This window comes from Microcaecilia unicolor, chromosome 1 (genome assembly GCF_901765095.1).
Source record: "Microcaecilia unicolor chromosome 1, aMicUni1.1, whole genome shotgun sequence".
Classification (NCBI taxonomy): domain Eukaryota; kingdom Metazoa; phylum Chordata; class Amphibia; order Gymnophiona; family Siphonopidae; genus Microcaecilia; species Microcaecilia unicolor.
Genome location: NC_044031.1, coordinates 212,601,959 through 212,628,077, shown reverse-complemented (window position 1 = coordinate 212,628,077; position 26,119 = coordinate 212,601,959). Strand labels below are relative to the sequence as shown.

General features: G+C 49.5%; 1 protein-coding gene across 5 annotated transcripts in view; it reads left to right on the top strand.

Moving 5' to 3' along the window:
- Nucleotides 1-25,319, top strand: part of GPR141 (G protein-coupled receptor 141) — a 43,070-nt gene extending 17,751 nt beyond the window's left edge. For all 5 annotated transcript variants that reach the window (XM_030204049.1, XM_030204086.1, XM_030204058.1 and 2 more), the window contains one exon: nucleotides 24,136-25,319. In XM_030204049.1, the coding sequence (XP_030059909.1) occupies nucleotides 24,148-25,059 (912 nt within the window). In that variant the 5' untranslated portion in view covers nucleotides 24,136-24,147 and the 3' untranslated portion in view covers nucleotides 25,060-25,319. The remainder of the gene's footprint in view (nucleotides 1-24,135) is intronic.
- Nucleotides 25,320-26,119: the final 800 nt, after the last annotated feature.

The window sequence follows — 26,119 nt, the reverse complement described above, 5'->3', positions numbered from 1 at the left end:
CAGTGGCCCAACTGTTTGGGGAGGCTGTTTGGGGACACTGTCAATCACAATTTACTTCTTGCTACACTGTCCTCATTTGGGTTCCAGGGCTCTGTCCTCTCCTGGTTCTCCTCTTATCTCTCCCACCGTACCTTCAGAATACACTCTCATGGTTCTTCCTCCACCCCCATCCCGCTTTCTTTTGGAGTTCCTCAGGGATCTGTCCTTGGACCAGTGGCGTAGCTAGGGTAGTTGACACCCGGGGCCAGTCATTTTTTAACACCCCCCCCCCCCCAAATCCAGTACTAGGCATACCGAGAATACAAAACACTCACGACCTATAGAGCAATTTTACCATACCATAAGCAGTCGTTTCTACGAGTCACACAAGGAAAAGGAAAGCATCTTAAGCACTACAGTGAGCACTAGAACATCAATTCACCTATTGTAAAACGAAACCAGACAGAATAGTACAGATCGTCGATCCTGCACAGTCAATGCCAACTGAAAGCCATGTCTTTTTCACATACACAGATACACCCTAATCCACTATAGAATAAGTAATCATAAACTTTCTATTTAGACAAAAATTAAACTGAACCCCCGATGCCAGACTCTGCATACAATGCAACACCACAGAAACAGAAAATGTCTCCTAGTACTGTGCAAAATATAAAGACAGCAGATGTAAATTTGAAAAAACTAACAAATACCAATCACCACTTTACAAATTAACAAATAGAAATAAAACAAATACAGAAAATAAATAATACCATTTTATTGGACTAATACATTTAGCTTCCAGAGGCCAAAATCTCCTTCCTCAGGTCAATACAGTATAGTGCTGTTACAGTATCCTATCCTGATCTGAGGAAGGGGGTTTTGTTCTCTGAAAGTTAAGTCAACATGTATTAAAATTAGTCCAATAAAAAGATTACCTTATTTACATGTTCTATTTATAAACATTTATTAACACAGCTAAAATACTATATCCTAAAGCAAAATAATAAAAATATATATTTACTGTTTGTTGTCTTTGGTTTCTGCTTTCCTCATCTTCTTTTCACCGTCTTCCTTCCATCCAGCATCTGTCTTCGCTCTCTCTCTGCTCTCAAGTGTCTGCCCTCTCTAATGTCCCTTCCATCCACATCTGCCCTCTATTTCTGCACCTTCCATCCACCATCTGCCCCAGTCTGCCATCTCTCTCTCCCCCCTTCCATCCACCATCTGCCCTCTCTCTCCTTTCCCTCTAGCATTTGCCCTCTATCTCTGCCCCCTTCCATCCACTGTCTGCTCTTTCACTCCCTTCTATCCACTGTCTGCCCTTCTCTCTGCTCCTTCGATTCACCATTTGCCCTCTCTCTTTCCCCCTCCCATCCATTCAGGGTCTGCCCTCCCTCTCACTCCCCATTCCATCCAGGATCTATCCCCCCTCTCTCACTGCCCCCTCTTTTCTGCTCCCAGTTCCCACCTGCGGCTGCCCCTAGTTCCAGATCCATTGATTCTCCCATCCACCCCTGCCCCAGGCATGTCCCCATTCTCCCTCCTGCTCACTTTTCAGACCCCAATTCCAGCTCCATGCCCCTTCTCCCATCTGTCTCCCACCCAGTCCCTTCTGCTATCCAAGTGCCCCCCACCCTCACCCCATCTGTCTCCCACCCAGTCCCTTCTGCTATCCAAGTGCCCCCCACCCTCACCCCATCTGTCTCCCACCCAGTCCCTTCTGCCCATCCGAGTCCCCCTCACCCCGTCTCCCACCCAGTCCCTTCTACTATCCAAGTGCCCCCCACCCTCACCCCATCTGGCTCCCACTCAGTCCCTTCTACTATCCAAGTGCCCCCCCACCCTCACCCCATCTGGCTCCCACCCAGTCCCTTCTACTATCCAAGTGCCCCCCACCCTCACCCCATCTGTCTCCCACCCAGTCCCTTCTGCCCATCCGAGTCCCCCTCACCCCATCTGTCTCCCACCCAGTCCCTTCTGCTATCCAAGTGCCCCCCACCCTCACCCCATCTGTCTCCCACCCAGTCCCTTCTGCCCATCCGAGTCCCCCTCACCCCATCTGGCTCCCACCCAGTTCCTTCTGCTATCCAAGTGCCCCCACCCTCACCCCATCTGTCTCCCACCCAGTACCTTCTGCCCATCCGAGTCCCCCTCACCCCATCTGTCTCCCACCCAGTCCCTTCTGCTATCCAAGTGCCCCCCCCCCTCACCCCATCTGTCTCCCACCCAGTCCCTTCTGCCCATCCGAGTCCCCCTCACCCCATCTGCCTCCCACCCAGTCCCTTCTGCTATCCAAGTGCCCCCACCCTCACCCCATCTGTCTCCCACCCAGTCCCTTCTGCTATCCGAGTCCCCCCACCTTCACCCCATCTGTCCCCCACCCTCACCCTGCCTGGTCTTCTCCCTGCCACCCGGTCTTTAAAAAGAAATTGCCGACGCGATAGCAAGCGCAGCACCTCGTGTGCAAGTAAAAGAAGCGGATCCGATCATCTCATTGGGCCTTTCTTCACTGTCCCACCCTAGAGGAAATAGGAAGTTGCATCAGAGGAGGGCAGGATAGTGAAGAAAGGCCCAATGAGATGATTGGATCCGCTTCTTTTACTTGCACACGAGGTGCTGCGCTCGCTATCGCGTTGGCAATTTATTTTTAAAGGGCTGGTGCGGGGGGGGGGTGCCAGGATGAAGAGCAGCGGGAGCGGCGGCACCCCCCTTTCTGGTGACACCCGGGGCGGACCGCCCCCACCGCCCCGCCCTTGCTATGCCTCTGCCTTGGACCCCTTCTTTTTTCAATCTACACCTCTTCCCTGGGCTCCCTGATCTCATCTCATGGTTTCCAATATCATCTTTATGCTGACAACACCCAGCTTTACCTCTCCACACCAGACATCACTGCCGAAGCCCAGGCCAAAGTATCGGCTTGCTTATCCGACATTGCTGCCTGGATGTCCAACCACCACCTGAAACTGAACATGGCCAAGACCGAGCTTATTGTCTTCCCACGCAAACCCACTTCCCCTCTCCCTCCACTCTCTATCTCAGTTGATAACACCCTCATCGTCCCCGTCTCATCTGCCCGCAACCTCGGAGTCATCTTCGACTCCTCCCTCTCCTTCTCTGCGCATATCCAGCAGATAGCCAAGACCTGTCGCTTCTTTCTCTATAACATTAGCAAAATTCGCCCTTTCCTCTCTGAGCACACCACCCGAACTCTCATCCACTCTCTCATTACCTCTCGCCTTGACTACTGCAACCTACTCCTCACTGGCCTCCCACTTAGCCATCTATCCCCCCTTCAGTCCGTTCAGAACTCGGCTGCACATCTCATCTTCCGCCTGGACCGATATACTCATATCACCCCTCTCCTCAAGTCACTTCACTGGCTTCCGATCAGGTACCGCATACAGTTCAAGCTTCTCATACTAACCTACAAATGCACTCGGTCTGCAACCCCTCCTTACCTCTCTACCCTCATCTCCCCTTACGTTCCTACCCGTAACCGTAATCCCTCCTCTCAGTACCCTTCTCCACCACGCCAACTCCAGGCTCCGCCCTTTCTGCCTCGCCTCACCCCATGCTTGGAATAAACTCCCTGAGCCCATACGCCAGGCCCCCTCCCTGCCCATCTTCATATCCTTGCTCAAAGCCCACCTCTTCAATGTCGCCTTTGGCACCTAACCACTTTACCTCTATTCAGGAAACCTTGACTGCCCCAACTTGACATTTCGTCCTTTAGATTGTAAGCTCCTTCAAGCAGAGACTGTCCTTCTTTGTTAAACTGTACAGCGCTGCTTAACCCTAGTAGCGCTCTAGAAATGTTTTAGTAGTAGTAGTAGGAGTAGGGCTTACATCCACAATTACCATATTTACTTGTGCATCACCATAAATCTACTCTAGGGGAGCGAAGGGTGTCCCATCCCAAATGTGAAAAGTTACAAGTACCACTCTAATTAGTGAGATTGAAGGTTAGCAAGTGAAAGTTTTCTTGCAGTGTATTCGGTATATAAATTTGTCATGGTGGAGGAGAGACTGAGTCCCAAGGAAGGGTTGCTGGTTATTGACAAGTAATGCTTCTATGTGCATGTAAAAATGGATTTATATATCATAAATGACATATCATATTTTAAACTCAATCATTTCAAGCACTTAACCAACACTAAACCACATACACATCTATGGAACAATTCAACACCAGATCCTCCAAAATATTCTAAAACCAAACCATGTCTGGTGTTATGACAAACTTATTGTCACCTCAATAAGGCCAACAATCCCTCAACTGCAAAACGCTATGCACAAACTTGTGCAAAAACACACTCAGAACCTTACTGTACCATAAATATTACACTAGGCAGACCCTAATACACCACCCATACGGACAACATCACAGACTGTCAACAATATGAAACAAAACATCCTTATTTTCAAATGTCAATTTTGGCACAGTATAAGTCATCACAAAATATAAGAAAACCAATGGACTGTACTAGGGGCTTATAGCCCATTTAGTTATGTTTAAACAAAAGAGATCTGCATGAAACAAAATATTTATTTTTTATTTTGACTTATAGTATAAAACCTGCCTCAGAGTCAGCATCTCTCCTGAAATCCAATGTGCGGTGTGCCACAATTTCCTTTTGAATTTGATAGTAGGTCTGGTCTGGGAACACTAGTATTCAAGCTCACTCAGACATAAAAAATTCTTCAATTTAAGGAAAGGTCACAGCAAATAACCTGGTTTTCTCAAAATAAATAACATATTTACTCACCTCTAACCTCCATGTTGTATCCAGGACACTTATAAACTGCAAACCTAGGCTTCAGATTTAGAATTTGATCGCAAGACATCTCAGAAATATCTTCCTAGTAATTTATAATGAACTGTAGTCTCACATTTTCTTATTTTTTGTGAAACCGAAAATCAAAGCATATGCAGTTGAGCACACCAGCAAAGAGCGATAAGAGGACTTACTTGTATTGACAGAACCAAAGCAAACAAGGAAACTAACGCTTCCGAGTGAGGACAGGCATACACACATCCGCACCCTTTTCAGTAGCAGGTTCAGGTACTAAGGGAATTCGCGCAAGAAGAGAGGCTGCTCAAGCGGTGTCGCACCCTCTCAAAGTTGCCTTTGCCCATAGGTCCCGCCCCCACGTGCACGCAGATTGTTTTGAGTTCATGGCGCCGATCGCTAACGCTACTGGTAGTGATTAAGGGAGCAGGAGGACTCGATGCCAGCCGCCCAGCCTGAAGTGAGTGTCGCGCAGGAAAGACAGAGAAACTGCTGATTGTGCTGTTAACTTGTGGCTAGGGAGGCTTAGCCTCCCCAAGCCTCTTATACCGGGCGCCTATGCACAGGAGGCTGTTCCTTTATTCTTGTAGATGTTATAGGACTCTTCTCAGTCGCCTTTTTCTCATTCAAGCCTGATCTTTTACTGCTTCTCTCCTTGTTCTCCTGTGAAGGCAGTGGTGGTTGTCTGGTCTCTGTCCGGGTACCTCCAGCAACTAGTCAGGAACTAGGGAAGCAGCTAGATGGCTTTGTTACCAGAAGCGTAGCCGGAACCAAATTGTTTTTATGGGGGGAGGGGACAAAAATTAATATAGTATTCACTAGGTAACTCATTTCCTCTAACTCCCTTTCTCTATTCTCTTCTCTCCTCTCTTCCTCCCCCTCCAAAAAAAAAAAAACCTTAGCTGGTGAAGATCTCTATGCAACATCAACTGAAGAAAACTGGAACCACCCCAAGACTGCTAAAATACAACAGGTAGTGACAGCACATTGACTCACTGATGCTGGCATTGCAAGCATGCTCTGTTCTTGTGCATGAATTGAGCATGCATGAAAATGAGCATGCTCACAGTGCTAGCATCAGCAACTCAACTTGCTGTTGCTCACTGTTGTCCTTTATAAGACTTGGGGCAGTTCCATGTTTCTTCAGCTGGCAGGGCTTGGGCATCCCTGCCAGTTAGACAATTGGTGACTCTAGGTGCTGGGTGTGTCTGAAGCAAAAGTGGATGGGCCCAGACCAGCCCACGTCTACCTGTAGCTACCCGCCTGGTTACTGTTTCCATGTTGCTTCTCTTCTTCTGTACACTGGCTGTGCTGGACAATCACAATTTCCTCATACATTAATGCTACAGTGGCCAGGGAGCAGTAGCCAAAGACGAGAAACTAGGCTTGGTATTTATTTACTCCAGCTTTCTGTCCAAGGGGTGACTTCTTGTACCACTGTCAGTTCAGGCAGAAGGACATCCCCTGTTCCAAAATATTTAGGGTAAGATAAAAGTTGACTATAGAATACCAGTAGAACCGCTAGAGGTCTCTGCAGTCCTAAGAAGGGCAGATATGACATACTGGTCAGGCCAAAGACCCATCAAGCCCAGCCTCCTGTCTCCAGCAGTGGCCAATCCAGGTTGCAGTAGGATCCCAAGGAATAGATCCATTCTATACTGTTCATACCAAGAACTATGTGGTGGCTTTTCCAAGCCTACATGACTAACAATGGTTTATGGGCTTTTTCTCCAACACAACTCCCCAACTCCGTCCACATGCTGACTCGTCCATATATGTAACTGTGCATGTAAGGACGTCCATCACGCATGGGCGTCCATATAAGGCGATGCACGTTTTCCAACGGTTATTCACTGAGAAACATGACTCTTAGACGCGAGCCCAACTTTAGTTTGGTGGAGAGTATGCTCCTGGTGCAGTTCTGCCTGAGGCACCGGTGCAGGCTGTTTATGCACCACCACTACCTTCCCCCCAGGACTGTGTCCATTAGAACATGGACACAGATATGACAAAGACTGGAAAGGTAAGTGTTTTTTTTCACCCCCCCCCCTCCACTGTTCCTGGGCTATCAGGTCCCCCTCCTGTAGCACCACATTTAAGAGCTCCCTCAGCAATGTAAGCACTAACTAGTCTGCATTCAAGGGTAATCAGTGATATGTGCACATGCACATTCATTAATAGAATCTATGTACTAGAAAGGAAAAACATTCCCACATCCTTACAATACTGCACACAAATGGTACTCTCTGTCCTCATGTCGACCTCAATGAAATCACCTGTACCAATGTAATGTCCACCCCCCCCCCCCCCCCCCCCCCCAAAATCACTGTTGTGTGTCTCTACAATTTGGCTGCCAAATGAATTTGTGTTGTGAAAGCAAGAAGGGCCATCCCCTGACTCCTGGTGTACAAACTTGTAGACATTTTGGAATTCGGAGGGACCTGGAGTCCCTGAAACGCCAGTTCCGGCGTATATGGCAGGACAGCCCCAATCTCGTTAGGAGCGTGCGAAGGCGCCTCAGGGCTCGACGTAAGTATTGTAACCAGGGCACCTGTACTCATTTGTAAATGTATTTATTTAATAATGCAAATGTCGTGTACAATATCATAACACCTCTGTCCCAGATCAAGGCCTGAGGTTGCTGCTACCCTCCCATGAGTGTGGCTGTAACTTCCAACTAACCTCCTCTGAGATGAATGAGATGACATGCCTCACTTCTGTATCCCCCTTTCTGGGGTGGATACTGTTTCATGATATTCTTGCCTGATGTCCTGCTCTTAGTGGATGTGATAGCACGATTTGAAAGTAATGTAAAGAAATAGTGCTTCCACCCCCCTCCTCTTCCCCCTCCCCCCCAAAAAATGGTCATCCTACCATAGTCACAACTCAGAATGCTAACCTGCTGCTGAGGAATGAGTGTTTCCTGCCAACACATCTTATAGTGTACTCCTTTTTCAGACCAGCTTCCAGGGTTCCCTGTCATGTCATCTCATGCATCTCACACCCCATGTGTCTAGCCCAGGGCTCACCACTGACCCCACCTTTCCCCATTCCTGCCTCATGCCAGCCAGCCAGCTCCTGCACTGTGCAAGCCATGTTGAATGTGTTGATCTCAAGGACAATCCTTTTACATACACAGGGCGCCAGCAGCAGGAGGAGGAGGCAAGACTGCCTGCTCTGGTGGTGGAGGAGGAGCAGGAGGAAGAGGCAGGACTGCCTGAATTGATGGTGAAGCAGGAGGAAGAGGAGGAGGAGGACCCCTGGTATGACATGCCTCCCCTTGAGGAGGAGGGCCCAACACTTCCAGCCCTCTCCACATCATCCCCAGCACCAGCCCCATCCCCAGCACTGCGCCTCCTGCAGCAACTGGTGAATAGCCAAAACCAGTTGCTGCAGGCAGTGAGGTACCGAGGGCGGGGCGATGGGGGCGGTCCGCCCCGGGTACACGCTGCTGGGAGGGGGGATTCAGAAAGCAACCGCACGGCTGTCAGCTCCACTGGTTCCCTGCTCCCTCTGCTCTGGAACAGGTTACTTCCTGTTCCGGGGCAGAGGGAGCAGGGGACCAGCGGAACTGACAGCTGCGCGTCTGCTCCCAGCAGGCAAGAATGCACACGGGGGGGGGGGGGGGGGGGGGGGGTGTCATGCGCAGCGGCGAACCACCCTGGGTGGCCGCCCACCAAGGATTGCTGCTGGCTGCCGGAAGTGTCAGCAATAAGGCTGGAGGTGTCGGTGATGCGGCAGGCAAACGAGCAGCACTTCAGGGCACAGAGGCTTCTCCTGGTGCTTCTCATTAGCCTGCTGCACAAGGCCATCGAGGAAGGGGGAAGTGGCCTCCCTTGAAAGACTTTGGGGGGGGGGGGGGGAATTTGTAAATAGTTATATTTTTTCGTTTAGTTAAATACATGATTTCATATTTTTCATATAACAGGGTTTGTGTCTCTACTTTGTGCACTACATATTATCAAATGCTGGGGTTGATATGAGAGGAGGCAGCAATCTGGGTTGTATGACAGGTGAACTGTGACAGAGAAACTTTGGTACATATGTGTCATAAATGTGGCCATACAGAAGGTCAGCTGTTCCTTCCAAACTGCATGGCTGTATGGTAAGGGGAAGAGGCTGGATGGGCATTTCTGTTCCTCAACAGAAATGCCCACCCAGCCTCCCCCCTTACCATAGAGCCCCACAGCACAGAGTTGTGTAAATAATAGGCATGTTGTCTAGCACTAGTGATCTGCCAAGTACAAACTTGCAGATAACCATAGGTAGAGCGCACAGACGATGTTTGTTCTCTGATCACAAAACACCCTTACCCACAACCAAACCACATTGGTGAGGGCCAGGAAGGAGCTACAATCAGCTGGGTCATCTTTTCACATTGAAGGTATCAATAATGGTATAAAGTGCTCAGGAGAAAAGGGAAAGCAAGGGTAAAAGCATTAGATGGATGTTTACTTCATCACAATTGCAATATAATACATCAGGTACAGAAGGGAACAGGCTAGGGGAATTATATAGTGTAACATAGAGAAAAAATATTTTTTTTTTATTACCTGGGAGATCTCTTGGGGCTCCGGGGCCGTTCTGGGGGTCGGGAGGCCTGCAAGGCGGTTTTGGGTCGGCTCTGGTGAGGGCGCTGGTTTTTTGGCGCCATTCTGAGGGTCGCTGGGTTTCTTAAGGGGAAAGCCTGGAGAGAGAGTGGCAATCTCGGAGCCAGAGGCTGCAGTCAGGAGAGTGGGCCTGCTGGAGGAAGTGCGGTGGAGGAAAGAGGAGCTGCATGAGGCAGTGCCGGGCGCAGCGGGGTGGATCAGGCGCTGCTGTGTCTCCGGGCCTGTTTCTTTTTTTGGGCCGATTCCATGGGGTGTGGGCGGCCTGAGGAGGCCGGAGGTGGCAAGATAGGACCGCAATTTTTGCAGCCATGTTTGGGGTAGTTGAGGGCGGCAACGGGGTTTGGAGGAGTTGCGAGCGTGAGGAATGCCGATTTGTGGCCAGTTCTCGGGCCAGTTTGGGGGGCTTGACTGGCTTTGCGGCTGTTTTTAGTGGCCAGCGTTTGAGGGGAAGGTGGTCAGATGGAGTCCGGGACGCTCCAGTGTTCCGGTGAAGGGAGGAGGCAGCATCCCGGCAGGGGAAGGCCTGCCCATGGCCTAACCTGCCGGGAGGAAGAGAGGAAGGAGTACGTCGAGGGGGGTGCGCGCTCCCATGGGACGTGCGCCTCATGAACGAATCAGGAGCGTACATCGATGGGTTTTGCTGGAGCTCCGGTGAGGCCTAGAAGCCTGGGCCTCGATTTTGGAACCGGATTTCCAGCGTTTGGCGGTTTTTGGGGCTGTTTCGTTTTTGGACTCCGTTTTTGCATCGGGGCAAGTGAGACCGGATCCGATGGTGGCCATCATGTGAGGGAGAAATTAGGATAAAGGTAAGGGGTCATTTGGCCCAAAATTTTAATTAGTTTATTTTAAAAATGTATAAATTGTTTTTTTAATTTTTTAAAATCAGGTGTTAAGGTTATTTTAATTGTTTTTGCAGATTTGGGATCGGGGAATTTTTGTGGATTTTTCTGGTAGGTTAGTTTTCGATTTTAAATATTTTTAGGGGGTGTTTTTGAGGGGTTAAATTTTTTTATTCGACGTGGTAGGTTAATTTTTGATATGAGTTTGATTAAATTTGGCATTTTAAAGGGGTTTTTAGGTGAAAAATTGTTGGGGCGGACATTTAAAATGTTTATTTTGAAAATTAAAATACAGTTTGGTTGCGAGTAAGGGGTTGAGTCGATGGGGTGAATTGGGGGTAATTTGGTTAGATTTTTAATGAGTTTTTGGTTAAATAAATTATTTTTCCATTGATTTCTATGGAAAAACAGTAGTTAAAATGGGGATTTAGTTGTGCTGGCCAACATTCCGTTGGTCAGCAATGAAATTTGGAATCTTGAGAGAGGCTTGGGATTGGCTGAGGGCTGCTCGGAATTGCAAGCCGAGGTTGAGCTTCCTAGGAAACGGGTGTTGGTGGCAGTTGAGAGAAGCCTGCAGCTTGATGGAGAAAGGTCATAGGCGCCCGGTATAAGAGGCTTGGGGAGGCTAAGCCTCCCCAGCCAGCAGGAAAGAGTTAGGCGTTGGGCGAGCAAGCGAGCGGCGCCGTGAATCTTCCCCTTTCCCTCCCCTTGTTTACTATCGGCCCCGCGTCATCTTTAATTTACCTGCGTTCCAGCATTGGCCCGCCGCGTCATTTCAAAGCCCGCCCTGCTGCCTGTCTCTATTCTTCCCTCCCTTCGCGATGTGTTCGTTCGGCAGAGTCCCGCCTTCTGACATCATTTCCTCGAGGGCGGGACTCTGCCGAACGAAGCACATCGCGAAGGGAGGGAAGAATAGAGACAGGCAGCAGGGCGGGCTTTGAAATGACGCGGCGGGCCGACGCTGGAACGCAGGTAAATTAAAATGGCGCGGGCCAGATAGTAAACAAGAGGAGGGAAAGGGGAGAGGAGAATCGCGCTGGCACTGCCGGGTAGGGATGGAGGGGGGGCAGGGGACAGAAGGGAATTCGCTGCATATGCATGGAGGGCAGGGGAGAGGAGGGTTTGCTGGAATGGGTGGATAGAGGGGATGGCAGAGGAGAGAGGAGGGTTGCTGGAATGGGTGGATAGAGGGGATGGCAGGGGAGAGAGGAGGGTTGCTGGAATGGTGGATAGAGGGGATGGCAGGGGAGAGAGGAGGGTTGCTGGACATGGGTGGAGGGGGGGTCAGGGGAGAGGAGATTTGCTGGATATGGGTGGGTGGCTAGAGGGGAGAGGAGGGTTGCTGGACATGGGTGGATGGAGGGGATGGCAGGGGAGAGAGGAAGGTTGCTGGACATGGGTGGAGGGGAGGTCAGGGGAGAGGAGATTTGCTGGACATGGTGGGTGGCTAGAGGGGAGAAGAGGGTTGCTGGACATGGATGGTGAGACGGGAAGACAGGAAGGAGATGCACATGAATGAAGGGGAGAAATTCTGGACATGCATGGAGGAGAGGGAAGACAGAGGAAGGAGATGAGATGAGGGAAAAGGGAGAAAACCTGCACATCGATGGAGAAAATAGGCAGAAGCTGGATCCACTGGACAGTCAAGTCTGCAGAGGACCCAGCTTTTACTTACGGATGTAAGGCAAGAAATGAAGAAGAAAGGCAGAAAGTAAAGAAATAAATGGAAAGGAAGCCCTGGAACCAGAGTTAAGAGGACAGATAGCAGCAGAATCGGATACTTGGCCAGCATGATCAGAAAAACAAAGTCACCAGACAACAAAGGTAGAAAAGATTATTTATTTTCATTATAGTGTTTGGAATATGTCCACTTTGAGAATCAGGTGCTCAACATTAAAAGTTTATATTTATTTACTTATTTATTGCATTTTATCCCACATTAAACATGAATTAGGGTGTTTTGTGGCTCTACATGAGAATTGTGATATTATGATCCCTTGTTTCATATTGTTGAGGGTCTGCATTTTCCGTATGGGTGGTATATTGGTGTATTAGGTTCTGCCCAGTGTAATATTTATGGTACAGTAAGGTTCTGAGTGTGTTTTTGCACAAAGTTGTGCATAGTGTTTTGCAGTTGAGCGATTGTGGTTAGTATATGCTTTGAGCAACCACTTTATTCTTTGACATATGATACATAGCTAATATCTAAATTTAATAAAAGGTATTAATTGTGACTTTTATTTTTATTTATTTTTTTTTTCTGTGTGTTATCAGACAATTATGGATTTAAGCTCCACCCCTGGCCCCACCCCCTTTAGCCTCCCCAAACAGTTGGGCCACCGACCGCCTATGAGAAAGGTGGTGTGTGATTGAGCTCTGAGTGATGGTAGGAAATTGAGGATCAATTGAGGTTAAAAATAGGATTTTTAGAGCTGGAGTCGTTGAATGAATGAGAATAACAAAGTTGAGGTGTTAGGGGAAGTTGCATGAAAAGTCTGTTTGACATAAAGTAAATGTAATTGATGAGTGGCAGGAGGTTAAAGCAAAAGGGTGATTAGGTTTGAGTGAGAAAAGGGGGGAATGAAGGAGTTTGGTGGGTAGGAAAAAAATAGATCCTTTGGTTTTCGTAAAAAGGGATTAAAAGGTCTAGAAAGTTTTTTTCCCCATTTAATGTACAAAGAGTGAGTAAGATAGAATGTTCACTGTCTGATTGGAAATAGAATGTTGGGTAGAGTGAGTGTCAATCAAAGCAGTGCAGAGCTTTAGATTAGGGAATCCCAGTGCAGAATAGGTTGCTAGAAAGGAATATTTAATTAATTTTATTTCAATTAGAGAAACTGGCCACCGTATTTAAAATCCTGATTACAAATCCCATTGAGGTTGCTGAGAACTTACAGGAAGATAAGGTTTTGCTTCCAGTTATTTTCTTTAAAGAGTGTGTGGTGTAGGGAGAAGACGAGCTGGGATCCGGACATCATCTGGAGAATCAACGGGCCCCCATGCAAGAAAGACAAGCATCCTTCTTGGTGCATCGTAAGAAAGACTGATCAACACTAAAAGTGGGGTGACTTTTGGGAGAAAGGAAGGGGGTAAAAGGGAAAAGTAAAATAAAAATACATTCTTACCTGAGTCCATCAGGAGTGCACAGGAAAATCCTGAAAGACAAAAATTTTGCCAAAGAATCAAATTCTTGGGAATTCTGGGAAAGAAAGAAAAAATAGATACTCTATATGCAGTTTGAGAAAATTATGAATTGAACTTTAATACTTATCTGATGGTTTTCTGTGATGAGTGAAGGGGTTGAACCTGTTAAGTATGACAACGAAGCACAAGTTAAATAAGTCATGTTATGTTAAATAATAGAAATAAGTTATTGTGGAGCTAAAAGAAAATTTCAGCTAAAGTTTACATAATCGATTCTATTTAATTAACTAATATTTGAATAAACACATTTTTATCTTTAAAATTTAAGTTTGGTTCTTTCTAACCGGAGTAAATCCAAAAATTAGTTTCTTTTCCTCCCATTCCTGCTTCAGGTTTGGGCTGAGGTTAGTGTAATGTGACCTGTCTTCCCCTGCTCCAAAGTTGGTGATAGTTCTCTTGGCCTGACTACCGACAGAGAGAGTTATACATCACCGATTGTCCAAAGAAAAACCTCTTCGGAACGGGGGGGGGGGGGGGGGGGGGGGGGGGGGGGGGGGGGGGGGGGGGGGGGGGGGGGTAACAATAGGCACCGGGCTGTAGCCATCTGCAGGTAATTTAGAATAGGAACTGTAACCAGAACCCCTATCCCTCACCATGACAAGGGCTCAAGGACGTGGTATAGAAATACTAAGTAGTAGTAGTAGTAGTAGTAGTAGTAGGCACGCATCTGTGGCCACCTTGAAAATGGTTTGCAGGATAGAATTTAGAAATGTTGTTCTTCCATAACTATGGAGTATTGTAGGACTGTGTTGAATAATGTGGAAAAGACATTGAGTGCATATATGCTTCCCCACCCCCAGCAACCTTGAGAATGTGTGGGCATATCATAAAAGGGGACTGGGGTTCACCACGTAAAGAAGGATGGAACCTAGTGGGGAGACACATGAGGTGCAAAGAGGGAAAAAACTACCAGCTGTGGATACCTGTGAACCTGGTGAAAATAGAGGTAAGATTTGAATGCAGAGAACATAGAGAGAATGGGGAGCCCTTGACCATGAGGGATGCACACATCCATTCTCAGGGCCTCTTCCCCTCCCCCACCACACAGGCAGCCACAACTGAGTGTATCCAATAGAGAACAAGACATCTGTATAATAAATTGGGTAGAAACAATCATGGCTCTCAGAGTCCAGTGTATTACAGTCCACTGCTGTCTCTTACAATCCTCTTGACCAGCTGTCCTGCAAGATGCAAGAAGTGTTTGTTTAGCACCTACATGGCAGAAAGGGAAGAGGTGGCTGAGAGGTATGAGCAGGTGGCGTACCAAGGGGGGGGGGGCAGTGGGGACGGTCTGCCCCGGGTGCACGCCACTGGGGGGGGTGCCGCGCGCCTGCCGGCTCTTCGTTTCCATGCTCCCTTTGCCCCAGAACAGGTTACTTCCTGTTCCGGGCAGAGGGAGCATGAAAACGAAGAGCCGGCAGGCGCGCGGCACCCCCCCCAGCGGCATGCACCCGGGGGGGTTCTTCACCGGGGAATTGGGGGGGGTTCGCCGGTGGGGGGGTGTTGCGCTGTTCCCGGGGGGCGGGGCGCATCGGCGATACCGCCCCGGGTGTCAGCCCCCCTAGGAACGCCACTGGGTATGAGCTTTTCTTGACTTGTGGTGCAAGAATGTGTTGGCTCCAAGGGACCAGAGGCTGCCTGCTTCAACAAGGAGAGAGAGAAGGGGGGGGGGGGGGGGGCAGTGAGGGAGCACATCACACACAGCAAGGAGCTCCTGGAGGGTAGGGAATGGAGAGTTGGTGAGATGTAGAAAAAATGCAGAGTATATGCTAAGCTACCAGCTAACAACACCCAGTCTGAAAACGTTTGGAAAGGAAAGGTACAAAGCCCAACACCAGTATCTTTCAAGAATTGGCAAAAAAGTCCCCCCCCCCAAAACAAACAGGTGTACAAAAGCATACAGTGGCAAAAACAAGGTTTACTATAACTGAAGCTAAAACGCTTTGACATACCACCCCATAATCTAAGAAAACCTCTAAAGTGCAAGCACAGAGAAAGCCCGTTTTAAAGAGGCGCCAATAAAGGGAATGCAAGCTTCCAAGTGGGAAGAGCAGCTGGGGACGTTTATCATTTCACCCATAATTGAAATGAGGATGCCCAAAACACACAGCAGCTGGGGATGACCATAGTTCCCCACCCATAATTGAAATGAGGAGTGCCAAATCGCCAGAGCAGCTGAGGACGTTTAGGGATTTTGTCAATAATTGAAATTAGGACGCCCATCTCAAGGACGCCCATCGCATTCTTAGATGGCCATCCCTGGGATAGTATTTAACACGCCCTTCTCTGTATTTTCCATTCTTTGCATCACATTGGTACAATGGCACTAAAGCAACCACTCACCCGCAAGAGTAATTTCAGCAATCCTGAAATTGAACTGCTGTTCAGAAATCCAGAGGAGGCACATGCATCCCTTTGCTCCCACGGGCCAGAGACTGGCTGCTACAATGAAGCAGAGAGAATGGGAGCCAGTAAGGGACCAGGTCAACGTGGTCTTCCCTATGGCAGGGATGTGAAGACTGCAAACGGAAGTGGCGCCGGCTGAAGCATGATGTCAGGAGGAAGTCTGGTGCCAACTCCCCAGCAGATGACACACCGCTAACTTGACCCCATCGAGCACATCATTCTTGGGCTCTTGCCCCAGGAGGGGATCCACGGCATTGGGTCCCTTGACACATCAGCACAGCCTGAGAGCTCAGGTAGGTTGACCATTAGGAAGCTGGGGTATCTGTTGTGCTGCACTACACTCTGTTTACACAAGTGGGAGACAATGTGGTGCTCCTCAGTAGGGGAAGAGGTGAGAACACCACATGCAATACAAATCACTATTCATTACAGACCATGACACGGGAGTGGGGGTGGGGGTGGGGAGGGTTTCCAGCAATGTGTGTGTAGGTTACCACTGTTTCACAGCTTTGGGGGCCTCCCCACTCCCTCCTCTTTTCCCCATCACCAAACTCTGCATATCTCCTTCCCACACCTCTGTGCTGTAGCCACTGTGTCCTCTGCACTCCTTTCACAGTTCTATGTGTACCCACCTGCCTGTATGGCTCTCTTGCACATCAGTCTCTGTAGTACACTGCACTCCTCATCTCCAGCTCTGTACCATGTACAATGACACCTGTGGCTTGCCTGCCAATCCCATTCCTCACCATCTCTTTGCTGGGTCTTTGTGGTGGGGCTATGTATATGAATGCTGAAAAACAAAGTGGGGTTAACACTCTTCCTCCTCTTTTGCTATGCAGGTGATGACAGCCAGTCAGAGGAAGAAGCTGGCCCTAGTGGCCACCAGCCCCAGCACACAGAGCAGCAAACCAGTGGGCCTGCACAAGAAGCACACAGGACCATGGGGTGGAACCACAGGACCTAGCAGCCAGCGCCACCTCTCCCTCCACCACCCGCAGCCTTGGCGATGTGGCACTGAAGAAGAAGAAGAAGATGCAGAAGGGGGAAACCTCCTCAGCAGAGGCCATCTAGCCAGAGGAGGCAGCTACTGCGCCTCACCACACAATTGCTGGGCCAGAATGTGCACATGGAAGATTACCGGTGCCAGAAATTGGAGCTGCAACGGGAAGCGCTCCAGGTGCAATAGGAAGTGGTACAGGCCCACGTGACGTGGTACAGCAACTCCAACGGCTGGAGCACAGCATCGAGGGCCTATGCCATGACCTGAAAGCACCTAGTACAGCCCTGAAGCAGCAACAAGTGGCATCTACTTTCACTGTGCAGAACCACCCGCTAAGAAGAGGAGCTTGAGATCCTCAGCCTCCCCAGCCACTGGTCCGCAGCCACCACACCAGCTCCCTTTCTGGGTCCTGTGCCCAGGCTGCAGGGCAAGCCACAGACTGCAAGGTGGCCGGACTTCCACAGGGCAGCTGAGGCAGCAGGCTGCCTTGTGGACACAGAGGAGAGTAGGAGCTCATCAGAGGAGACTCTCAACAGAGGTCCCCTGCAGCACCATCTGCAAAGGGACATGGTGGAAGGGATAGGAGGGGACTGGGACAGGGGAGGGGGCAGGGAAAGTGATGGGACATGCTGGGAGGGTGGGGGGTGAGGGTTGGAGGGAGAGGAAATATGCACAGAGTGGGTTATGGTGGTGGGAGGGGGGTGGTGGTGTGTAAATACTATGTGCTAGAAATAAATGTCAACTTACTCTACACAAAACTTGTCTCGATCAGTCTTTGCCTGGCTCTGGACCCCCAGCTGGTGTGCACTTTGCTCTGCTCTGTGGGCGGGAGGTGGAGGGGGCTCCTCATCCTGTTCATCTGGGCCCTGCTGCTGTGGTTGCTGTGGCTCTTCTGGAGGGCCTGTCCTCTGCGCATTGCCAAATTATGTAGGCATGCAGCAGGCCAGGAATATCTTTGCCACCTTTTGGAGGCTGCACTGGAGCTCCCCTCCAGAACGGTCCAGACATCGGAACCTGTTCTTAAGTTGTCTGAAGGTGCGCTAGATGATGCCACGGGTAGTCCGCTGTCTACTGTTGTAGTTCTCCTCTGACCCTGATATAGGCGTCATGGGTGGAACCTGGGTATCGGGCACACACTTCTAGAATATCACCCTGGGCGTCACACACAACTTGTATATTAAGTGAGTGGAATGCTTTCCTGTTCCTATAAGTGGCTTCTCGTGCCCGGGGGGATCTGAGTGCGACATGTGTGCAGTCAATAGCGCCTATGACCGAGGGGAAGCGAGCTATGACGTAGAAGTCAGCCATGTTGTTCTGCAGGGGCCTGGGGGTGGTGGGGAAGGTGATGTACTCAGAGGTGTGGTAAGGAAGGCATCAAGGAACTGGGTGAGGCAGTTAGAAATGGAAGCCTGGGTGAGACCCCGTGTTCACAGATAGGACAGACTGGCAAACTCCCAGTGACCAGAAAAGAATAGAGAAGCAGTGATCTTTAGGTGCACAGGGATGGGTTGTTCCTATGGATCCTGGGCTGCAGGAGGGGTTTGAGCTGGTCACAAAGGTGCTGAATGGCAGCTCTATCAAAGCGGTATCGAGTGAGACACTGCAGGTCAGTGAGGTCTAGGAAACTGCTACGGGGTCCGAAAAACTCTGGGGTGTGAGTACCCTCTTGCAGTGCCTCCCCTCTTCTTCCAATATGTAAGCTACCTGTGCATTTAGTGCCTCCATTTCCCCACACTACAGGTGCAATGCAGTGACACCAGTGCTCACCTCTCCCTACCAACTTGGTGAAACACAGCAGCAACAAACAGAAGCTGACACTCACTCTCCCACCACCGACAAACAATGCGGTCACACATAGCAGAGCGCACTACCAGGGCCGTGCCTAGGGTCTCTGGCGCCCCCCTGCAGACTATCAGTTGGCGCCCCCCACCCCCCCCCCGTGAAAATGATCACGCCCCCCCCCATGAAAATGATCGCTCACCACTTGCCACACTGAAAGGAATTGTCAGCAATATTCTTAGAAACTAATTGCTATACATTGCAAAATAAGATAGCAGATGTAAATTCTCAAAGTGGACATATTCCAAAACGCTAAAATGAAAATAAATAATTTTTTTCTACCTTTGTTGTCTGGTGACTTTCTTTTTTCAATCATGCTGGTCCAGTATCTGATTCTGCTGCTATATGTCCTCTTAACTCCATTTCCAGGGCTTCCTTTCCATTTATTTCTTTACTTTTCTCCTTTCTTCTTCATTTCTTGCTCATATATCCATTTCCAGCAATTTCTCCTCTCTCCCTGGGTCCTGCCCTCCCATCCATGTCCATTCTTGTCCCTCTCTGCCCTTCCCTCCTCCATCCATACCCAGCAATCCTCCTCTCTCCCCTCCCCCCCCTTCCCACAATTTGTCCTCTCCCTGGGCCCCCATGTCCATCCTTGTCCCTCTCTTGCCCTTCCCTCCTCCATCCATAGCCAGCAATCCTGCCTCCTCTATCCCCTCCCCTCCATTTCCAGCAATTTGTCCTCTCCCTGGGCCCCCATGTTCCATCCTTGTCCCTCTCTGCCCTTCCCTCCTCCATCCATAGCCAGCAATCCTCTCTCCCCTCCCCTTCCCTTCCAGCAATTTGTCCTCTCCCTGGGCCCTGCCCTCCCATCCATGCCTCTCTGCCCTTCCCTCCGCACCCTGGGGCCTTAAATCTTTTACTTCCGGTCGCAGCAGCGTCAGTGAAAGCGGAGCGCTGCCGACGTCTCCCTTCCCTTTGCGCTCTTGGTTCCCTCAGTGTCCGCCTTCTTCTGACGTCAGAAGAAGGCGGGACACTGAGGGAACCAACGAGTGCAAGGGAGGGAGACGTCGGCAGCAGTGGCGTAGCTAGGGTAGTTGACACCCGGGGCCGGTCATGTTTAACACCCCCCCCCCCCCCAATCCAGTACTAGGCATACCGAGAATACAAAACACTCACGACCTATAGAGCAATTTTACCATACCATAAGCAGTCATTTCTACGAGTTACACAAGGAAAAGGAAAGCATCTTAAACACTACAGTGAGCACTAGAACATCAATTCACCTATTGTAAAACGAACCAGACAGAATAGTACAGATCGTAGATCCTGCACAGTCAATGCCAACTGAAAGCCATGTCTTTTTCAAACACAGATACACCCTAATCCACTATAGGATAAGTAATCATAAACTTTCTATTTAGACAAAAATTAAACTGAACCCCCAATGCCAGACTCTGCATACAATGCAACACCACAGAAACAGAAAATGTCCCCTAGTACTGTGCAAAATATAAAGACAGCAGATGTAAATTTGAAAAAAACTAACAAATACCAATCACCACTTTACAATTAACAAATAGAAATAAAACAAATACAGAAATAAAATAATACCATTTTATTGGACTAATACATTTAGCTTCCAGAGGCCAAAATCTCCTTCCTCAGGTCAATACAGTATAGTGCTGTTACAGTATCCTATCCTGATCTGAGGAAGGGGGTTTTGTTCTCTGAAAGTTAAGTCAAAATGTATTAAAATTAGTCCAATAAAAAGATTACCTTATTTACATGTTCTATTTATAAACATTTATTAACACAGCTAAAATACTATATCCTAAAGCAAAATAATAAAATATATATTTACAGTTTGTTGTCTTTGGTTTCTGCTTTCCTTATCTTCTTTTCACCGTCTTCCTTCCATCCAGCATCTGTCTTCGCTCTCTCCTCTGCTCTCAAGTGTCTGCCCTCTCTAATGTCCCTTCCATCCACATCTGCCCTCTATTTCTGCACCTTCCATCCACCATCTGCCCCAGTCTGCCATCTCTCTCTCCCCCTTCCATCCACCATCTGCCCTCTCTCTCTCCTTGTCCCTCTAGCATTTGCCCTCTATCTCTGCCCCCTTCCATCCACTGTCTGCTCTTTCACTCCCTTCTATCCACTGTCTGCCCTTTCTCTCTGCTCCTTCGATTCACCATTTGCCCTCTCTCTTTCCCCCTCCCATCCATTCAGGGTCTGCCCTCTCCCTCTCACTCCCCATTCCATCCAGGATCTATCCCCCCTCTCTCACTGCCCCTCTTTTCGGCTCCCAGTTCCCACCTGCGGCTGCCCCTAGTTCCAGATCCATTGATTCTCCCATCCACCCCTGCCCCAGGCATGACCCCATTCTCCCTCCTGCTCACTTTTCAGACCCCAGTTCCAGCTCCATGCCCTTCTCCCATCTGTCTCCCACCCAGTCCCTTCTGCCCATCCGAGTCCCCTCACCCCATCTGTCTCCCACCCAGTCCTTCTGCTATCCAAGTGCCCCCACCCTCACCCCATCATCTGTCTCCCACCCAGTCCCTTCTGCCCATCCGAGTCCCCCTCACCCCATCTGTCTCCCACCCAGTCCCTTCTGCTATCCAAGTGCCCCCCACCCTCACCCCATCTGTCTCCCACCCAGTCCCTTCTGCCCATCCGAGTCCCCCTCACCCCATCTGTCTCCCACCCAGTCCCTTCTGCCCATCCGAGTCCCCCTCACCCCATCTGTCTCCCACCCAGTCCCTTCTGCTATCCAAGTGCCCCCCACCCTCACCCCATCTGTCTCCCACCCAGTCCCTTCTGCCCATCCGAGTCCCCCCTCACCCCATCTGTCTCCCACCCAGTCCCTTCTGCCCATCCGAGTCCCCCTCACCCCATCTGTCTCCCACCCAGTCCCTTCTGCTATCTAAGTGCCCCCACCCTCACCCCATCATCTGTCTCCCACCCAGTCCCTTCTGCTATCCAAGTGCCCCCCCCCTCACCCCTCATCTGTCTCCCACCCAGTCCCTTCTGCCCATCCGAGTCCCCCTCACCCCATCTGTCTCCCACCCAGTCCCTTCTGCCCATCCGAGTCCCCCTCACCCCATCTGTCTCCCACCCAGTCCCTTCTGCTATCCAAGTGCCCCCCACCCTCACCCCATCTGTCTCCCACCCAGTCCCTTCTGCCCATCCGAGTCCCGCTCACCCCATCTGTCTCCCACCCAGTCCCTTCTGCCCATCCGAGTCCCCCTCACCCCATCTGTCTCCCACCCAGTCCCTTCTGCTATCCAAGTGCCCCCCCACCCTCACCCCATCTGTCTCCCACCCAGTCCCTTCTGCCCATCCGAGTCCCCCTCACCCCATCTGTCTCCCACCCAGTCCCTTCTGCCCATCCGAGTCCCCCTCACCCCATCTGTCTCCCACCCAGTCCCTTCTGCTATCCGAGTCCTCCCCCACCTTCACGGTCACCCCATCTGTCCCCCACCCTCACCCTGCCTCGTCTTCTCCCTTCCTGCCACCCGTCTTTAAAAGAAATTGCCGACGCGATAGCGAGCGCAGCACCTCGTGTGGAAGTAAAAGAAGCGAATCCGATCATCTCATTGGGCCTTCCTTCACTGTCCCGCCCTAGAGGAAATAGGAAGTTGCGTCAGAGGAGGGCGGGACAGTGAGGGAAGGCCCAATGAGATGATCGGATCCGCTTCCTTTACTTCCACACGAGGTGCTGCGCTCGCTATCGCGTCGGCAAATAAATTTAAAGGGCTGGTGCGGGGGGGGGGGGGGGGGCCAGGATGAAGAGCAGCGGGAGCGGCGGCACCCCCCTTTCTGGTGACACCCGGGGCGACCAAAAGATTTAAAGGCCTCGGCGGGGCGAGGGTAAGCACCGCGGCGGCGCCCTCCAGAGGTGGGCGCCCCCCTGCGGCGCTTACCTCGCTTACCGCATCGGCACGGCCCTGCGCACTGCAAGCACTCTCTGACCCACCACAAACTCTCCTGCCACGCCCTCTAGCCACTCACTCTCCAAGCAGCAAATGATAGTCTTCACAAACACGCTGCAGCAGTACACAGGACAAAGAGACAAACAGAGACTACAAACAGGTAAGGGAATGAAATATGAACTTGGGGACAGTGAATGGAGAAGGATAGGGGGAGGGGATGGGGAGATAGAGGAAGGAGTAGTGGTGTCTGGGTTTGGGGGCTAGAAGGGTAGGGAAAGCTGAAAAGGTAAACACAAATGAGGCAGGTGAGGGTGAAAACGTTCCGACTATGGCACACAGACAAAGGTAACAGGTACTGAACAAACTCTCAGCTTTCTCTGCAAACGATTCAGCTTTCTCTCCCAACAACGCTCTCCCCACTCTCCAACTCCACAAAATCGCTAATGGGTCTAAAGACGACTTCCCCCAGGGTAACCTGGTCACTTTATTTCAGGTCTAACTAAGGACACCCATGTTCCCATCCATGCAAAAACCATTTGGCTAGCCATTATACGCTGAAGGCACCCATCTCGTAACGCCACCCATAACACGCCCCCTGTGGGATGACCATAGATGGCGTCCTTGCGCTGAGGACGTCCTTACGGCCCTGTATCGATTATTGGATTTGAGAGACCTTCTTTCACAGGGACGCCCATGTGCCTTTTATGTCACTTTTTGAACGCCCTTCTCTTTCAAAAATTAGCCTGTTTGTCACCTGCTGCAAGTGAGGGTGCTGCACAGATCAGGAGGGAGGGGAAGACATCTTGACTAGTAAGTTGAAGTTGAATACTGTCAGCAACACTTAAGAATGATATGTGGTTATAACCAAGACTCCATCATGTTTGGCTGCCTATACAGTTGGCATGGTGGAGACTTGACAACCATCATTTAAGCATGAGTGCAGACTGGATGGACTGTGTGGGTCTTTATCTGCCATCATTTACTGTGTTACTGTGCCCACGATGTTCAAATCCTGCACCAGGTTTTTTTGTCAGATGGCCAGCCTCTGGCCAAGTCAGCTTTCCACCCACTTTTGGTCAGTAAATGGGAATCCAGTCTTAGCCAGAGAAGGGGGAATGGATAAAGATGACTGCCAAGAAACTGTCAGGCAAGCGGCAGCCCTCGTAAGTCATTCTCAACTTGGTACATGTACAAGGGCCTACTTTACATTTGTACATATTTTTATCATTGCAGCAGCCTCATTAATGCAAATTGTAAATAAACTTTCGTTCAAAGTGAACTTTTCACAAAACATTTGGTACAGAAGAGTGTACTTTTGTAAAACAATTACACAAAAGGGCACTTTGCAGGAAAAATAGCTCAAAATGCCTTTTTTCCCCCCAGGTTTTGTACTTTTTTGGGATCTTGCCAGGTATTTGTGACCTGGATTGGCCACTGCTGGAAACAGGATGCTGGGCTTGATGGACCTTTGGTCTGTCCCAGTGTGGCAACAAATGTACTTATGTGGCGTGTGCTATTTTTCCACGAAGTGTACTTTTGTAAAATCAGTTTAGTCACTTTCTTTGTTACTGACATTTCTCTCTTCTGTTACAGGTTTTTGAAACCATGGCTGACAACATAACAAACGACACAAACTGTCTAGACGACAAAGTTATATCTCATGTCCTCACTGCAGCGTATTCATTCATTTTAATTGGAGGTGTGACTGGAATCACTATGATGTCTTATATTGTGTTCCAAAGCAACACACGCTCGGTGACCACAACAGCCGTCATAAACTTGATTGTGGTACATGGCATCTTCCTTCTGACTGTACCATTCCGTATCCTGTACTACATCAGGAATGAGTGGGTTTTGGGGGACGACTTTTGCAAGTTCGTCAGTGCCATGATCCATGTTCACATGTACCTCTCATTTATATTCTACGTGACAACCCTGGTGATCAGATATCTCATTTTCTTCAAACGAAAGGACAAACTAGAGTTCTACCGGAAGCTGCATGCTGTGGCTGCCAGCACAACAGTATGGGTTTTGATACTGGTCATTATTTTCCCGCTCTTCTTCATTCAGTATGGCAACAATGGAAAATATGACTCAAGCAAGTGTTTTCAGTTTCAGGGAGAATTCATGAAGCTGGAAGTAAAAGTAGTGAATTATATTGTCATAGGCACTGTGTTAGCTGTGGTGTGTGCCTTCCTGTGCATGCAAATCTACATTATTGTGGGCATTGTGAGAAAGCTGCAGGGCCCCGGCGCTTGCCCACCAAGAATTTTGGCCCAGATGAAGAGCTTATTCTTCATCTTGGTCATGGTGTTTTCCTTTATGCCATATCACATATTTCGGATCTATTACATACAGAATGCGAATGACTGCAGAATTGTGGAATATAATGAAATCTGTTTGAGTTTGACTGCCGCCAGCTGCTTTGATATGTGGTCATTCGTGATACAGAGCAATCTCTTCAAACAGAGTGCATGTACAGCACTGAAAAACAAACTTGGGTGTTGTTGTCTCTAATCAAAATTAAGAGTAATTCCGTACAGGTCACCTAATGTTAAGCACTGCGATGCTGCACACTAAACGCAAATTCTGTAAATCAGCAATTACACGTGTAATTGCCATTATGGAGTAATAGCGCGAGTCCACATTTATACGCCTAAATTTAGGTGCAACCACTTACAGCATGTCAAAGGCTGGTGTAAGTGTTGTAGTTAATACATGTAACTGATAGAATTCTATAACCTTAACCAGGGCTGCCCGGGGGGGGGGGGGGGGGGGCAAGGAGGCAAGATTCTTCTGGGTCCGTCCTTCAAGGGGGGCATGGCACTGGCAATAGAAAAGCCACTTTTTTTCAGGCTTCCAGTGGCTGAATTGGTCTCCAGCTCCTGTGCCAGTTTATTGCTTTATCGTGTTAACTCTGCTCTGCGAGCCACAGGTCCTTCTTCCTGCCAAATCCCATCTCCTATGTGAAGAAGTACTTCCTGTTTACGCATAGGTGGGAGGGGATGTGGCAGGAAGAAGGACCTGTGGCTGGCAGAGCAGAGTTAACATGATAACCTGGCACACAGGAACAGGAGACAGACTGAGAGAGCAGTAAGCTACAGCCAGGTGGGGGGAGGTGGGGGGGGGGGGGGTGGAAGGGACCCTTAAGATTGTTTGCTTCATGCCCAGCGTTGTCTCTTGGCAGCCTTGCCATAGCTCAGGGGTTCTCAACCCAGTCCTCGAGTCGGGACACACCGAGCCAGTCAGGTTTTCAGGATACTCACAATGAATATGCATGAGAAAGATTTGCATGCCCTACCTCCATTGTATGCAAATCTATCTCGTGCATATTCATTGTGGATATCCTTAAACCCTGACTGGCTAGGTGTGTCCTGAGGACTGGGTTCAGAACCTCTGCTTTAGCCCAAAGTGCTGAGCACATCTTTGACCTGCCTCCCCCCCCCCCCCCCCCCCCCCCAGTAGTTGCACACTATAGAGTTTGTGTGCTAAGGTTATAGAATACCAACTAAGTGCAAATCAGCACCAATTAACTCCAATTATAGTCAATTAGCATCTAATTTAATAATCAAGTAAT